The sequence below is a fragment of the Callospermophilus lateralis genome, chromosome 8 (genome assembly GCF_048772815.1).
Source record: "Callospermophilus lateralis isolate mCalLat2 chromosome 8, mCalLat2.hap1, whole genome shotgun sequence".
NCBI lineage: Eukaryota > Metazoa > Chordata > Mammalia > Rodentia > Sciuridae > Callospermophilus > Callospermophilus lateralis.
In genome coordinates this window covers 23,381,752-23,398,874 of record NC_135312.1, presented here as the reverse complement: position 1 = coordinate 23,398,874, position 17,123 = coordinate 23,381,752, and the positions used below count along the sequence as shown (strand labels likewise).

The 17,123-nt window shown below is 41.0% G+C and overlaps 1 protein-coding gene across 2 annotated transcripts in view; it reads right to left on the bottom strand.

Moving 5' to 3' along the window:
• The window catches only part of Pcdh7 (protocadherin 7), a 394,225-nt gene extending 381,114 nt beyond the window's left edge, over positions 1-13,111 (bottom strand). For both annotated transcript variants that reach the window (XM_076864796.2, XM_076864797.2), the window contains exon 1: positions 9,938-13,111. In XM_076864796.2, the coding sequence (XP_076720911.1) occupies positions 9,938-13,111 (3,174 nt within the window). The remainder of the gene's footprint in view (positions 1-9,937) is intronic.
• Positions 13,112-17,123: the final 4,012 nt, after the last annotated feature.

Sequence of the window (17,123 nt, the reverse complement as noted above, 5' to 3'; positions counted from 1 at the left end):
AGTTTTATGAAAAATGTCTCAAAAATAAAGTTTGGGTTAAAGCAATCTGCCTAATTCTTGATAGTGTTCTTTTAAAAATCACTTATACACATCTAGTTAATTAATTAGACATCCAAATTATACCCAAAATGCCTTTTTCTTCCTGCCTTCCTTCCTTCCTTTAAAGTATGAAGTGCAGTGTGTGACTTCTGGGGGGGGGGGGGACATTTAAAAAACAGCCTGTTTTTTAAAGATTTCTTTTGCAAAGATTTTGTCCAGAGAAGTCTGGAAAATATACCCTATTACAAAATGCAAATTTTACAACTTTTCTCATATACTTTCAGAACTCTTGAATTCTGACTCTGTTTTGGGAAGATGTAATGCAGAGAAGTCTGAAAGAAAACTGTATTTAAAAACAGAGTCTTGTCCTGGGGATGTGCCTCAGTGGTGATAGGCTTGTGTGGTATGCATGAGTCCCTGGTGTTCCATCCCAATCACTACAAACAAAACAGAAAAAAAACTCCACAAATCTTAAAGTTTCCTTCAAGTGCTTTTAGTACTCTTGAATTCTGACTGGATTTTTTTTTCATATTTTATAAAGTTGTGTAGCTAATTCCATCAGAGTCATAAAAACCTTCATTGCTTCACTATCCTCATCTCAGGAAAAATAATGGTGTTCTTCCTCACAGTTTGTTCTGGAGTAATGAGTGAGCAAACATGTATCCAACACTTTGAAATGTAAGAGGAATGATAAAAAAAAAATCATCATTTTTCTGTTCTGTAATCTTCTTTCTAATATATTCATTCTAAGAGGGCAAAGACTCATTACTCTTTGCATAACCAAGACCAGGGCTGACATTAGTTCTACTAAAAGAAAAAACTTTAATGAATGAACCTCAGTAAATAAACTGGTCACCAGCTTTACCATGTTCCTCCTTAGATTTTATAAGGGAGAATTAATTATTGTCTTTCAATTTAAAATAAAATATTCAAATACTAAAATCAATAGGGTTATCTCCTTATTCATAAGTTCCAGTAATTATAACAGAGACTGATCAAAAGACCTGAGTTTGGTAACAATAATCAGGAGCAGGAGTATGGGGAAACAGTGAAACTCTACATCTTGAACCAATCTCTCTTCTCTCTCTCTCTCTCTCTCTCTCTCTCTCTCTCTCTCTCTCTCACACACACACACACACACACACACACACACTCAAACACACACACACAAGAAGCAAGGAAGTTAGGGATAGTAGGGATAGGAAAGGTAGCAGAATACAACAGTCACGAATAAGGCATTATGTAAAAACGTGAATGTGTAACCGATGTGATTCTGCAATCTGTATTTGGAGTAAAAATGGGAGTTCATAACCCACTTGAATCAAATGTATGAAAGATGGTATGTCAAGAGCTTTGCAATGTTTTGAACAACCAATAAAAAAAAAGAAGGAAGTGATAAAAAAATTTCTCAAAAAAATTTTGCTATGGTTAATGCTGCTATAAAAACTATACTTTTGATTATTCTGATTCAGCTGAATAATGCACTAAAATCTTCTTTTTTGCTTTGATTTATTACATATTTTAATCACAATAGAAAACAATCTTAACTTCCTACCCAAGTGAAGAGTACGATTCTCAAACTGTTTCCACCATAAAATAGATAAATATGTGCCTGTGTGTGTGTGTGTGTGTGTGTGTTTGTGTATACATATATATATGTATATTCATGTATTTTTTGGTTTTGTTTTCTTTTTTCTTTCTTTCTTTCTTTTTTTTTTTTTTTTAACATAGGAACCAAGAACAGGACACTCACAGGCACACAAACACAACTGAAACAAAAAGTCTACCCAAGACAAGTGTTTCTTCCTATGGCAATGTACAATGATTTTTCTATTTTGTTTCATATCTTTCTACTTATGGTTAGAAACCTGATAAATTGATGAATCCTCCAAGAGTGTATCACAACCTGTTCCTAAATGCTAACTCTGAATGTTCTGTATGAAGGTATTCCTAAATCTTACCTCTACGCCTTGAATTATACTTTCAAGGAAACACAAATTTTGGACTTTGATTTTTTTTTTTTCAATCACTAGTATTTGTGTGGATCTGATTTGTTACAGGATTAACATTTCAAGTTGATCAGAGGAAGTTTACCTCTTGAGATGAAGAAAGAAGCAGAAGCAGTAAGGGTTCTTTAGCCAGCCTCTTGTACTGGCCCTTATGTTCAAAACAAAATGAGAGGTTGAGGATAATTAAGTTTTATTCAGGAATTTCACTGTTGTCTCAATGATACTTGAGACAATTTCCCTTTTGCAGGTTTAAATAAATAGCTAACAGAATAAAAATCCACTAGCAGACCTTTGGGATTTGCATGGGTAACAATGTATTTCCTATTACTTTGCGTTTTAATGACATTCCTGTATTTATTTATTTTTTCCAAAAGGGCTATTAGACTGACTTTGATTCACAAAACAAAAATCATAAAAATTTGGTATTCTTCTTTGGAATTTCCAATCTTGTAGCAAATTTTAATAGGGCAGATGATGTGGTAAATGTATATGAAATAATCAACTTTACATATAGAATACTTGTTTTTAAGCACATAAATGCATACAACATAACAAATAAACACATAAATACATAAACATGGAGAAGTATGGGGCCATCCAGAGGAGGTCCTGACTTAACTAGAATATCAAACAACTAAAATCCAGTCACTGTCTCAATAGTGCAGCATGCTGAATTGTTAGAACTGCTGGAGTTTATGCCATCTGACATTAAATAGAATAGCCTTCCATTAAATTTAGTAACAGGAAGCCACATATTCCTTCTCAATGTAACTAAAGTGACTTAAGTGAATTTAGCCAACGTTTTTGAAATTTTCTTATGTAATTTGTCAAAAAAAAAGCCTTGAAAATTTTAGACATACTTTGGTCAATAATTCAGGATTTACAGAAAAATCAGTCTATTGCAATGCTGTGATAAAATTACAAAATCAAACTCTCAAATTTGTTTCATAACTAACATTTTTATAAATACTGCTCAAAGTCTTTGCATATACAGGCATGGGTACAAACACAGATACACACAATGGCATTTAGAGGTGCACACACAGAAAAATCAAGACTCTTTTTTTCCTCTAACATAATTATCTGGCCTGAAAAACAAGCTGTGATCACATGACATTTCAAAAATATTAATTTAGATTTTTATTTAAAGTCAGTCTTTAATGTAGACAAATGTATAGACAAAGACACAACAGACCTAATTTTGCTTTGTTCACACAAAGCCCAAGTTTAAAATTATTGTTAAATTATGTGCTTGGATTTTCTTTTTTTTTTTTTTCCTAATGACTTCATTGTTAGGATAGGTGCTAACCCTCTTAGAATGGAACTCCTGGTGACTTTAGAATCTACAAGTAGCAAATTTCTGTATTAATACTGTCTCTTTTATGAGTTTATTAAATTAATATTATTTTTTTTCTTAAATGAGAGGGAAAAAGAAGTTGAAAATAAAATGTACAAGTGGAACATGCAGTGATTGGCTGACACCCCACGGCCAAGGGCAGGCTCCAGCAGGTTTCGGAGTAGCAAGGTCATCACAGTATGGTGCAAAATGGAGCATCATATAAGAGTGGAATTCAGCCAAACACAGTAATGTATGGATGTAGACGCATCTGAAAGAAGGAAAAAAAGATTTATGCAGGTAAAAAAAAAAAGAAGGAAAGAAAAAAGAAATCATGATGAAAATTTCCCCCATGTTTTATGCTCAATTGGAATGCTATGAAAGAGGTTTGGGAGCAGAGAAAAAAAAATATTTGCAAATTATGTATTTGTAAATAATAAATACACTCAGGGGAACAAAGTTAACTTGTCAGAGAAATTCTATTTGGAAGCTTTAATAGTTTCATTGTTTGTACACAGCATTTGAGTTCAATACAAACATCACTGAATTCCTGAAAATAAACCTTTATTCCGCCTTTAAAACATTAATTCACCAGAAGTGATAATTAAGATTAGTTTTACTGGGTTCAGCTCAATTCTTCTTGGAATGTGATTTCTCCCAAAACACTAATGCTAAATAAAGCACTGTGTAATGTACCGAAACATAGTCCCTGCTTTAGAACAGAATCTAAGGGCTTTTAGAGACAATAAGAGAGGCAGAGTTTACTCCAGATATATCTGAACAGATCTTACTCTTTCTATAGAGACATAGTAAATAAATGAATGGGGAACCTTGCCATAGTCTAAAAATTGGTTACATACACCTTAAACATAAATAAATGATTATTACACTACATTTCCTATAGCAACTCCAACTTCACCCCCTACCCCCCACCTATAACTTAGTGAAGTTAAAATGTCTAGTAACATTGATGGCTATGTAAAAACCATGACTTCCTCATGCTACATTTTTCTTTTTTAAGTTCGGGTTTTATTTTTGAACTTAATAAACGTCATAATCTATATTTTATCCCTATATAAATAATACATTAGATCGTTAACTCCCTAACAAGGGAACAAGCCAACTGAAAAATCACAAAATGTCATATTCTTCTAAAAATTTCTAGCAAACAGACTGAAAGGAAAAATCAGTTCACTGTTGTTTATGTACCAAGGATTCTACTAAGGTAAAATGTATTTGCAAAGTGAGTGGAATGTAAAGGAATTCAGAAACCAAAAGGAGTTTTTCTTATTGATGGAAAAGGCCAAATATTATCTCAATTAGAATGCATAGAAAGTTTCATATATGACATATAGAGTATTTTTTATTCTTTTCTATTAAAATACATTTTTATTGAGGGTATGGTAAATTCTAAGCAGGAATTTACATATGTTGTCACTGTCCTGCTAAAATTCAAAATCTTGTCAATGAACTTGTTGAATATATGTTCTCAACTATGTTAAGTCACTTTAATGAATACATCAACTGCTATCTTACATAGGTGGAAATTATTAATTTCTTTTTAAAATCTATAAATTTTTGAATTATAAATTCCAAGACATTTTTACACACAAGAACTGAAGCACAAGGCCAAGTTATAGTCTATTATAAAAAGATCTGTCTTTATAGCCAAGTGTATTGTAACAAATACATAAATAAATCTAACCAGATTTCTGTTATTTCTGAGGTTGGTATAGAAAAAGTTACAGAAATTCAGTTTTCTTTTTTTGCTTACAGAGAATATAATGAAATAAAAAGGAATACTAAAACTCTGAAATCCATGATTTGGACTCCAGTTTACCTATGTACCTGATAATGTTGCACTTCCAAATTACTTTTTTATGTCAGGCCTCAGTCTCTTCTTCCATAAAATGGGAGGAGTTCTTAGTTGATATCTTCTAAATCTAAAATGCGATGACTCTGTGATTTTTAAGCCATTGATTATAAGGTCTTTTGGCTTTGTGTATGTTAAAATTTCAGATATTATTCATATATCAATGTATGAATATTGTAACAAAATAAAAAACCATTGGCACCATACTTGTTATACAGGAACATAAAGAGTTTGTGATATAAACATTATTTATACTTTTCCACAGGTGAGATATTAAAGATATTTCAAAGATAGGAATATAATAAGAAAATGATTTTGTAATATTTAGTGTCCTGCATGACTTACTTAAAATCATTAAATTGGCTTTGCGGCTTTACATCTACATCACTAATGGATTTAGGATAAGTTTGGGATAAGTTTTAAATTGTCATATGTGGACTTCCATTTAAATTTGCATAGCTATTACTACAGGTCAAATGAGTGAATGACTTTTTTCCTTATTTCATAGACATCCAAAGATTCAGGCAATGTTGTTTTAGTAGATGTCTCTCAACTAAAGACATGGCCTCATTTCCATAGTTATTAGTCTATTGACTGTATCAGGCCAAATATAACAGCAGTTTCATCATATGTAGATTCACTGTGCCTCTTGAAAGACTCCATAGTTGAAAACATGAGAGTCATATTATAGAGATTATGCTTATGGAATTAAATTAGGAAGTGGTGGCTGGCATCATTATGCAGATGTATTACTACCAAAATATATATAGTGTTTTTATATATACACAAATAAATTGTTATAAATTTCCCTTAATGCTTATTGCTCCAATAATGATGGCAAGTCATCCATTTGCTTCCAAAATTGAAGTAGTTAAAAAATAAACAGGTTCTGCTATATTTTTTCATTAGAATATATATTTCTTATATACTAATGAAAAAATATAGCAATTGAACCTAGATTGATCAATTAAAGAGAACATTATTCAAACTAATTCAACAGTTCCTTATAAAAGGAAACTGTCATGAGATTTAATATAATTTTTTCCTTAAGTATTTCAGAATCAACTACAAATGGATTTTTAAAGTGAATATTTATTCAACCTAAATTCTTGCCAAAAATAAATTGCTTTACTTTCCATTTACTAAGTACAATAAATTTTTACTTTTATGTGCATTATCCAAATAACAGCATATCAAGAGTAAGCTCAGCAGGACTTGAGAGTAATAAGCAATGTTGTAACTGTATATTTATATTATCAATTTTTGGAGTTCTATTATTTTTTAAAGAATTTTGAAAAACATTTAGCACATAGTAAAACACTGGGTATTTAAAAATAAACAGAAAGCATTCTTTTTAATTTTGCAAATCAAAAGCACAGTTGTATTTTTAGATCTTCAACAGGACCAGTTTGCCAGGCAAAAGAAGAATGAAATGGAAAGGTGGACACTTAATCTCAATTATTCTGTCAATGATCCAGATTTGACTTAACAGAAGGTGGTTGTCTGAATGGCAAAGGTATGAATTATGAAAATCTAGCCCACATCATCAGTTTTTCTAATATGTGAATTTCAGAAATAATTCCAGAAACTTTGCAACACACATCTATAGTCTGCCAAAGAGTAACTCTAGAAGCTTGATTAGACTGTCTCTAGAGTCTAGGAAAACAAACCTAAAAGAAGGGGGAGGGGACCATAGTATGAGGATTACTTACAAACTTTCGTTACTAGGGAGTTGTTTAGCTTCCAACTACATAACCACATAGAAGCAACACTTCAAAATGTCTAATTCTTATGAAGATAAGAACACTCTAAGAACCACCACTCCACCACTTCCATTTTAATAAGGAGCTATAATGAGGCAATTCAGGAAAACTCTAAAATAAAAGCTCCATACCAAACGAAATATCATGTTTTAAATTAATCTTTATTATAAGCACTTAAAAGAATATAACTCTTAAATTTTTCCTTAGATAAATTCATTTGTTGAAGAACATAAATTGTAACAAAACCCTGCATTTGTTTTTTTGTTTGTTTGTTTGTTTGTTTCTAAACAAAAAGTTTACTTGAAGAAAATATATCATGGCAGTTCTGTAAAAATTAAAGGTAATATCTTTTTAAAATAAAAAACAGAAAAATCACCTACTTTAAAATAAAAATAAAAATCAGAACAAAAGGGTTCTCTGTATGTCAGATACCTAAATGGAATGTAACTTTGTAAATGGATCCCTTGTCCCCTGACAGCAATATTGAGAAGATGAAGCATATCAATTACTATTACTAATTACACTAAGGGGGATGTGTTTCATTTGCCTTTATTTCACTGTAGGTCAATTACTTATTTGTGGTTAAAATTTATACATCTTTTAAAATACATAATGACATACAAGGTTTCTACAGTCACTTTTGGTAAAGTATATGATTATTCTAATTGCTTTGTGGGTTTTCATTTTTGTTATATGAACTTTGCTCAGTAAAGAGACTAATATCATACATTAGTTTATTTATAAGCGTATCACTTTGCCTTTTAAACAATCTTGATATTGGCTCTTTTAAAAAATTGAAGAACATAGGAGTAACACCATCTGATGGGTCAAAAGGAGTTTAAGTGAAAGCATAGAACTTATAAGGCATTTGCATAAAATACCTGTAAATCTGCCACTTATATATCCACTTAAAAGCATAATATTACACAATTTAGAATACAATTTTCAGTTACAGGACAAAAGTACTATTAAGATGACAGGGGAGAAGTAAATATTCGACAGAAAAGATCTCTTCACACTTTTTTGCATTATATTTTGTCACTTTCTGGGAAATTTTTAAAACTTCAATTTATTTGTGGGTTCTTAAATGTAATCTTATAAAAGTAAAATTATTTTAACTAAGAATTCTCCTTGTTTACAAATCTGATAAAGGCATGAAGAAACAAAACAAAAATTTCTTTCTAACTCTAGGTAAAGCAATAATATAACAGATATAAACTCTCCACAATATCAAATGTTGGGTTAAAATAAATAAATTATTCAAGCTTGCATGCCTCAAAAGACATATCTTCAACATATCTTGTTATATGGACTTTATATTATAAGCACTTAAAAGAATATAACTCTTAAATTTTTCCTTAGATAAATTCATTTGTTGAAGAACATAAATTGTAACAAAACCCTGCATTTCGTACATTATAGTGCAAACCTATGTTTTTCTTGTATTGCTTTTACTATTGAATATAAAATCAGATTAAGGCTATTTGTTTTTATCCAAATAGTTACAATAATGGACTACAAACAGAAAATATTTCTTTAGGAAACTAATTTTAATAATTATGGGAGCAAATAAGGAATTAATATATTTTCTATATCATCTTAAATAAAGCAATAAAATAAAATATTTCTTTGCCTCAATTCTTCTCAGATCCCATATTCCACAAGCAAAGCATGTTTAGTAGTAAAACTATTAAAGAATATTTGACCTTCATAAAAGTGGTTAAGATATGTTCTGTCAGTGAGAAATATGTATTGTTTTATAAGCAGAGTTTGCTGCAACATCAGACAGAGGAGTTTCCAAAAAATTTATTTGCTGTGTGTTAAACTTTGGTTGGTATAAAAAATAAACTTTCTAAGTATCATACAAGTAAAACTTTAAAAAAACAAAATTTATATTTTCTGAAGTTCCCCTCAGATATATATATATATATATATATATATATATATATATGAAATACATATATATATATATACACACATATATACGTATATGAAATATATATATACACACACATATATACATACACATATATGAATATATATACACACATACATATGGATGTGCTACTATTTTCACATTTCTCCAGGAAACAATTGTGTCTAATATTCCACACAATCTTTATAGTCTCAGAGCATTACAAAGAATATCAAAACAGTCTTGCACACACTACATCCATTATGAATATTTTCATTGCTTGTATTAAAAAACAAATGGCCCTTGCAACTTACTTTTTGTTTATACACTTTGATACTGAAATGAGTGCAAATTATGATTGCATATCATCACAGAAGCCCAGTTGTTATAGATATCAATTGTTGTAGACATGAAGTATTAAAAACATAGTTTTTCATGACACTTGCATATCAGTAAATATTTTTAAACTAGCTTTATTTGTTGAATTAGTCAGTATTTCGACATTTCATACATGGCACTATACTTGCATAAATCAATCTTATTTGTAAAATTCTCCATTAAGTGTACATAACACAGCTAAAACTTTCATTGTGTCCAATCTGAACACACCACTGTAGTGACTTAAGAAATTTTCTCCCTAGATACAATTATCTACTTGGAACTATCCAAATAATATATGCATATTTATTCTATAAACAGAGAATACAGGATGGATTAGGGCTGTCACGTGCAAAGACAAGGCAAAACACTGTCCACGTTAAATATTTTCCTGTAGTAACTTAGTGAACACTAGGTCTAACTTGCAAAAAACAGTACTACAACTCTCACTGAAGGCCTCTGCTATTTAATAGCATATGAATTAAGAATTAGCATTAAATTACAGTTATTAAAATTTTAAATAATAATTTTTAAAAAGAAAAGACAAAAATCTGCAGAAGGTGATCTGTCTCAAGGATATTAGCCCTCTCTAGAATATTTTAGTATATTTGGGATGCATCTTACCTGTTTGCTGTACTTGTTATTGGTTTGACAGCTGTACTCAGAGCAGTGATCTGATCCAATTGAAATGTTGTCTCCTGCTCCCACAAATGTGTTGGCTGGTGGTAGATCTTGTACAGCCTGGTGTTTTTTTCCTGCAGTTGGTGATTGTGGATGAAGCTGGACAGTGGGTAATGGGGAACTAGATTTGTAATGCCTTGCCAGGTCAGGACTGCCAGGCCCACCATTAACAGATCTGTATCGCCCCATGCTTGGGCTGTCTGACAGCTTCTCATTGACACTATCATACCTCTGTCCATTTGGTTTAGAAGCTTCTACAGTGACAATGCTGCTGTAGAGAGGCTGCTTAGACTTTTTGTTTTTCTTGTCCTTTTTAGGCTTTTTAGATTTGTCATGCTGTTGGGGTGTAAAAAAATCTTCGTGATCTTTTTTGCCAGCTTCATAGCCATTTTTATTTTTAGACCTGCAGTACCTTGCCATCACGACAATTAAAATTATTAGAATCACTGTCATAATGCCAGCAACCACCCCAATGACAATACTGAGTCTCTGTTTGCTAATTTCATAGCTTGGGTCACCAGCTATATCCTGAGTCAGTGGGGTGTGCAAACTTCTGGCTATCTGAGAGTCAATCACAGTTGCATTTGAAACACTTTCATTGACAAAAACATGCACCAGGGTGGTGGTAGACTGGGAAGGCTGCCCACTGTCATTCACTTGCACCACCAACCTGTGCAAACCATAATGCTTTTGGGTGAGTTTTCCCACCAAGGAAACCACACCACTGGTGGGATCAATCTCAAACAGCTTGAAGGGATTCCCTCCCACAATGCTGTAGTTCAGGTCTGCATTGATGCCATCATCACTGTCTGTTGCCAACACTGTAGCTACTACTGTCCTGACATTACTTGAAGGTGGCAGTAAAGTGTAGGAAATGTTTCTGGGAAGGGTAACTGTGGGAGCATTGTCATTTTCATCCATCACAAAGAGAGAGACTGTGGCTGTGGCAGATCTGGGGGGATCTCCCCCATCCACAGCCTTGACTCTGAAAGTGTATGTGGTCTGATGTTCCCGATCAAAAGACATGGTAGAGTAAATGGTACCTGTGTCATTTTCAATAGAAAAAATGTTACTGTTCTCCTCTATGTACAGACTCATCTCTGCATTCCGTCCCTTGTCAGCATCCATCACGGTGACCATTCCCACCGGGCTGTTGGGTTGCAAGTTTTCTTTCACATAAAAGGTAAAGACGTCCTGCATAAACTTAGGGTCATTGTCATTCTTATCAGCCACCTGCACAATTACCGTGGTGCTGCCCTGCAGCACAGGGATGCCTTTGTCTTTGGCGTTAACTTTAAACTCATACCTGTCAGTCTGCTCGCGGTCCAGCACCGTATTGACCAGGATGTCCCCAGAATCGGGATCAATGGCAAAGGTCCCCATCACGGAAGAATCCAGCGAGTAGGCGATCTCAGCATTCTTTCCGCTGTCAGCATCTGTTGCCAGCACAGTGGCCACCCTTTCGCCAGGTATGTTGTTTTCTGGGAAGTAAACCTCCACCACTGACTGGCCAAAGACCGGTGGGTTGTCATTGGTGTCTCCAACCTTGACCACCAAGGAATTGTTGCTGGAAAGGCTTGGGCTGCCAGAGTCCACCGCAACTATGACCACGTTGAATTCCCTGGTGGTCTCATAGTCTAGAGGAGCCGACGTGTGCAGGAAGTACTTTTTTTTGTTCTGGTCGCCCTCTGTGTCGCTGGCCGGCTTGAGCTGGAAGGGCACATCGCCCACCACTGTGCAGGTCACTACCCCATTCTCCCCTTGGTCTCGGTCTGACACCTGTACCAGAGCAATAGGGGTGTCGACCAGAACGTCCTCTGCCACGTTGGCTACCCCGTCCTTAAGTGGGATGCGCCCGATCTTGCGGATTTCAATGGACGGCACGTTGTCGTTTTCATCCTTGATGTTGAGAACCACGGTGGCCTTGTCTGTCTTGGGGGGCTGCCCACGGTCGCGGGCCATGACTGTGAATCGCAGCTGGTTCACTTCCTCGCGGTCGATACGGTGCAAGACACTGAGCCATCCCGACGTCTCGTCGAGGCGCAGTAGTCGTCTCACGGACTCGGTGGCCGCCCCAAACACGTACTCGATCTGTCCATTGACCCCCACGTCCAAGTCGGCGGCGCGCAGCTGCAGAATGGGGGTCCCAGGGGCGCTGTTCTCAGCCAGGTCAGCCTCGTACACGCTCTTCTCGAAGCGGGGGCTGTTGTCGTTCACATCGGTGATGAGCACCCTCAAGATGGCCTGGGAAGATCGAGGCGGGTCGCCGCCGTCGCGCACCCGCAAGGTCAGCTCATAGGAATCGCGTTGCTCGCGGTCCAGCGCCCCCTTCACGATCAGTTGCGGTTGCTTCTCGCCGTCCGGGGTGTCAGCCACCTGAAGCTCGAACACGCTGCTGCGGCTGCTAGGGTTAGTTCCGCCGCCGCCCTCTGGAGCGTCCAGCCGCCGCTTGGAGCCTCCAGGGCCGCCGCCGCTCGCGCCATTCCCGCCGCCCCCTGGGTAGGGGGCGCTGTCGGCTGGCCCAGAGCGCCGGCCCTCTCCACCGCTGCCGCCGCCCCCGGGCTCCTGGAGCAGCTCGTAGCGCTCGATGCCGTTGCGGCCAAAGTCACGGTCGGTGGCGGTTGGCAGCAGGTACAGCGTGCCCACAGGCCGATTCTCCTCCACCGTGAGCGTGAGCACCGGAGACGGGAAGGTGGGCGTGTTGTCGTTGATGTCGAGCACGATGACCCGACCCTCAAACAGGTCCACCCAGCTCTGCGAGGGTCCTATTACCGACACCTCGAAGTCCAGGAAGCACTCATTCTCGTCGAAGATCATCTGACACTGGGGGAGCTTCTCGCGGTCGATGCGCCTTTCGCTTGTGCTCAGCTCACCGGTGAGGTTGTCGATCTTCAGGTACTCGGAGCCCGACTCAAGGCTGAAAGTCACCTCACCCGAGCCGGTCACGATGCCCAGGTCCGAAGCGACATTGCCTATCCGGACGTCGGCGGGGCCCTCCTCCGCCAGCCGATATCGGAGGAGTTGCTTGGCCGCCGCCAGGCTGAGCCAGAGCGGCAGAAGGAGGCAGCAGCCCAGGCACCAGCCGCGCGCCCATCCCGTCGTCCGCATCCTCAGCATCTTCTCCTGCTGCTGCTGCTACTGTTCCTTCTAACCACAGCCCCCTCGGCGCCCCCCTCCTCCGGGGCTGACCGCCTGCCCTCCCCCAGTCCTCTCTCCTCTCCGGGAAAGGAAGGAACGAGAGGGAGGGGAAGGAGGGGGCAAAAGCTGCTTGTAGAGTCGGCCTATGGGGTGGGGGTAGCGATAGATCCTTCTTTTTCTTCCTCCTGCTTCTTCCGAAAGTTATTGTTTCATAATTCATGCAATGGGTGCTAATCGCCCGCTCGCCGGCCGCGGTTCAGTCGCAGTACTCACAGTTCACGGGACACTGCGCGCCGAGGGTTGGGCGCCCCCCCAGAGTCATCCCCGCAGCGGGAGGAGGATCCCCGGCTCGGTTCCCCGCTCTGTCGGAAGGGGCCAGAATCGCTTCAGCAGGCGGGCGGTGGAACCGGGAAGCCGCGGGTAGCAAGCCTACAGCCTCCCCCGCCTGCCAGCCACGCTAGTCTTTGCTGCTACTCGAGTTGAGTCCAATTCACGTTCAGCCACTCACTCTAAACCCAGCCCCTGCTCCGGCTATGGATGCCCAAGCAAACGTGAGTCGCTTCCTGCAGGAGGCTCCGGGGCCAGCAACAAGCCAGTCTCAACTCTGACTCCTCTCAGGCAGCGGAGAAGCCAGTCAACAGAATGAAAAAATCCCCAGCAGGTCGCTTCGGGCACGGTGCAGTGAAGACTACTCGCGTCACAGCGCGGTCCGCGTCCGGATTCCCCCGGCGCGCCAAAGAGCAGCCAGAGCCATCTTCAGAGACACCCGGAGTCAGTCGCTTCTCACCCTCCGAGAGCTCGGGTTTCTCTTTTTTCTTAACAACTCTGCGCAAGGTCATTAGTCACGAAGCCGCCGCCTGAAACCGCAGCAGCCGTTCGCCCGCGGGGGCGAGGGTTGAACCGTGCGCCCGCGCGGTGCCCAAGTTTGGGTTAGCAGCCGCAGAGTCCGTGCCTTTCCTCACCTGCATTCGGCCCGCATGTCGGAGCTGTGGGATCTGCAGCGCTGTGCGCGATTCAGGGAGGAGATTGCAGCCTCTCGCTCTCTCTCTCCCGGCTCTCTCTCGATCCCTCCCCTCCCTCCCTCCCTCTTTCTCTCCTCCCTCCTCCTCTCTCCTCCCTCCTCTCCTTTCCCCTTTCCCCCCTCTCTCACTCGCTCTTCTGCATGGATCTCACTCCTTCCTGCCAGTCCCAGTGCAGGGAACTCGAGCTGAACTTGATCCCTTTGCAGTTCAAAGGTGAGCAAGTCAAGCTTCGAGCACAGTCGGCGTTGGCCGGGCGAAAGCGCACGGCCGGGCTCCCCCAATGGCAATTAACAACGTTGCCCAATTTTGTCCGGATTTCCGAAGAAAAGCCAAAGGCGGGGGGTGGGGGGCGTAGAGGGAGAGGTGGAGTCCAGATACAGCTGCCAAGTAGCTTAAAAAAAAAAAATCCAGTTTGCCAAGGGGAGAAAAAGTGCCAGTCGGCTGTTGTCTCGGAAGTGCCCTGGCACGGTGGGTGAATTCCGCAGTTGTCTTGTCCGCTTTCGCGTCTAAGAGAGTCTGGTGGGGGCGCTCCCGCCGCCTCTCCGGCTGCCTCGGCTGGGAGACACTGAACCACAACTGGAAAGCTCTTACTCTCTACTCACGAGCCAGAAATGCGCAAGTTTGCCCAAAGTGGTGGCTGCTGCTGAAGGTTCGCTTGCTGGCGACTCAGACTTGTCCCTCACGCTGCTGCTGCGGCGGCCGCAGCGGTAGGAGCCCCAACGAAACTACACACTCGCAGCGAGCGTGGGGGGAGGGCCCAGCAAAAGGAGGCAGGAGGGAGCACCAGCCATCCGCTGCGCTCCGTAAAGCCCAGCTTCAGCTCAGAAGCCGCTTGGAGAGTGCCCAATCTCAACCTCTGCAAGTCAAAGCCTAGTCCCCCCAACTAGTACAGCCCCTTGTTCTCTGGGAGTGGGACGGGGGGCGGGGGCAAACGTGTTTTCCTACCCTCGCGCTGGTAAATTTCCTCCTCCTGATCTCTCACACGAGTGCGTATGAGAGATCTGGATCAGGTATTAGGACACCTTTCTCTTTCGTCTCTCCCCTTTCAGACGATTTTCTACTCTCCCACAAAAGTGTCTCTGAGCAATTTTCCATCTGGATTAGGGCACGGTTACTGGCGGGTTGGGGAGCGTGCGTGCGTCCACAAAGCAACGCTGGTGTTCTGAAAATCCGTGATGGGCTGCAGTAGTGAAGAGAGAACCTCAAACTCCAGAGAGAGCGGGAGAGGGATCCTTGTTCTGGGAGCGCAGACTTTGGAGGGTTGGGATGGGGCGGGGGTGGGTTGGGGAGGATGCCTGTCTTTGTTTAAATGCTTGGCATTCCTGTCATCGTGCTTACATTAGGGGGTAGACCGTGTGTGCGCGCGCCTGGGGAATAAAACACATGTTGGAAGCCTGGATATTATTTTCTGAGCAGAAACCTGCAGCCTGTAGTAACTGGTAAAGTGTAGCGTCACCTATCTGGATATAAGGGAAATAAACTTTAATGGCAACTTTGTGTACCAAAGTGTCCCTAGCTCCTTTTCTCTCCTTTTGACTTTGTGCCACTAGATCTTCTCTGCTATTTCCCTATGCTAGGTTTCCCCAGTTAATTTTCAACCATGACCACTGCAGACCACTTCATCAGATCTCAGGTCTGATTGTGCTTTCTGAACTGAATCTATTTGCTCCTTATTTATGTAAGGGGCCCCTGCCAAGACTGAATGTTGAAGCGGGCAGGAGATTTGTGGGGAGAATTTTTACTATCTCAGAGGAGGAAAGGGGCTGCTGGTGGGATTGGGTTGGTACTTGGCTCTTTTATCCAATCTATAAGCTTAGAAGGGTTTCCTCTTTAAAAACAACAAAAAAATTGAAGCGGAGTTGGGGGGGGGGTAGAGGGAAGGAAGGAAGGAGGAAAGAAAAGAGGCAGGGAGGAAGGGAGGAAGGAAGAGCGAGAGAGAGAGTAAGAAAGGAGGTCTGTCCAGACTCTCTTAAGACCTGGATGAGAGGCAGAATGATTTAAACAAGATAAATACTAATAAAATCCCGAAGTAGATGTAGTGTGCGGTTGTTTGGACGAGCAATGCGAGCAGGAATGGGGGCGGCAGGGAGCGGGGAGGCGGCAGAGATTTCCAAGCTTTCCTAAAAGGGATCCTGGAAATGCGGAGAATGGAAGTGTGTGTAGTATGTGGTAGGGAACCGTCAGGTATTTTCCAGTGTGTTCAAGCAATAGCATTCGAGAGTGGCGACTCCTCCTCTGAGAACAGGGTTGGGGATCCAGCCTTCCCACTAACCCTCCAGCCGCCGTCATCCTAGCCCCTTAGCTCTGTATCTGCAGCATCAGCGAGAAAAGCTCGGTGCGCAGGCTCAGTGAGCACCGCCGCAGTCTCCAGCCGGGGTGGGGGCGGCCGCTGCAGCGCCTTTGCAGCCGCCTAAGTGGCAGTAATGCCAAATCCCCTTATATTTGGCAAGAATATGGGCTTGTCGGAATGCCTGCTTTCCACTGACCCCGATTACAAAGGGAAAGAAAAGGCTTCTCCACTCCCAGGCCAAGCGCCATGCATTCCGATGCGCGGCAATGTGGTGCAGTGCATTCACTCCCCTCTCCGCCTTTACTAAGGTTTTGCAAACTTCAGACAGCCGCGTGGGCAGAGACGCGTACACCGCCTCATCCTACTCCAGACCATAAACTTGAATACACCCCTATCCGTCTTCTAACAGTTGCGCGCTGCTCTGATGCGCCCTAGCCAAACGCACATTTGCTGGGGTCGAAGGAGTGGGCGGCTTTTCCCTCTCAGACCGGACTTTTCTTCCCTGATGACAGGGGGAGGGGGTAAAACGCGTCCTTCACAGTGGAGTGGTTTCCTCTGCCGGCGGGAGGTAGTCTCCAGCCCGCCTTCCCCACTCTCATTCCTACCAACTCCGCGACTGAGCCAAGTCAGCGTGGGAAATGGGTCCGACGTGTTCTGCATGTGAACAGCGCTGCCAGAC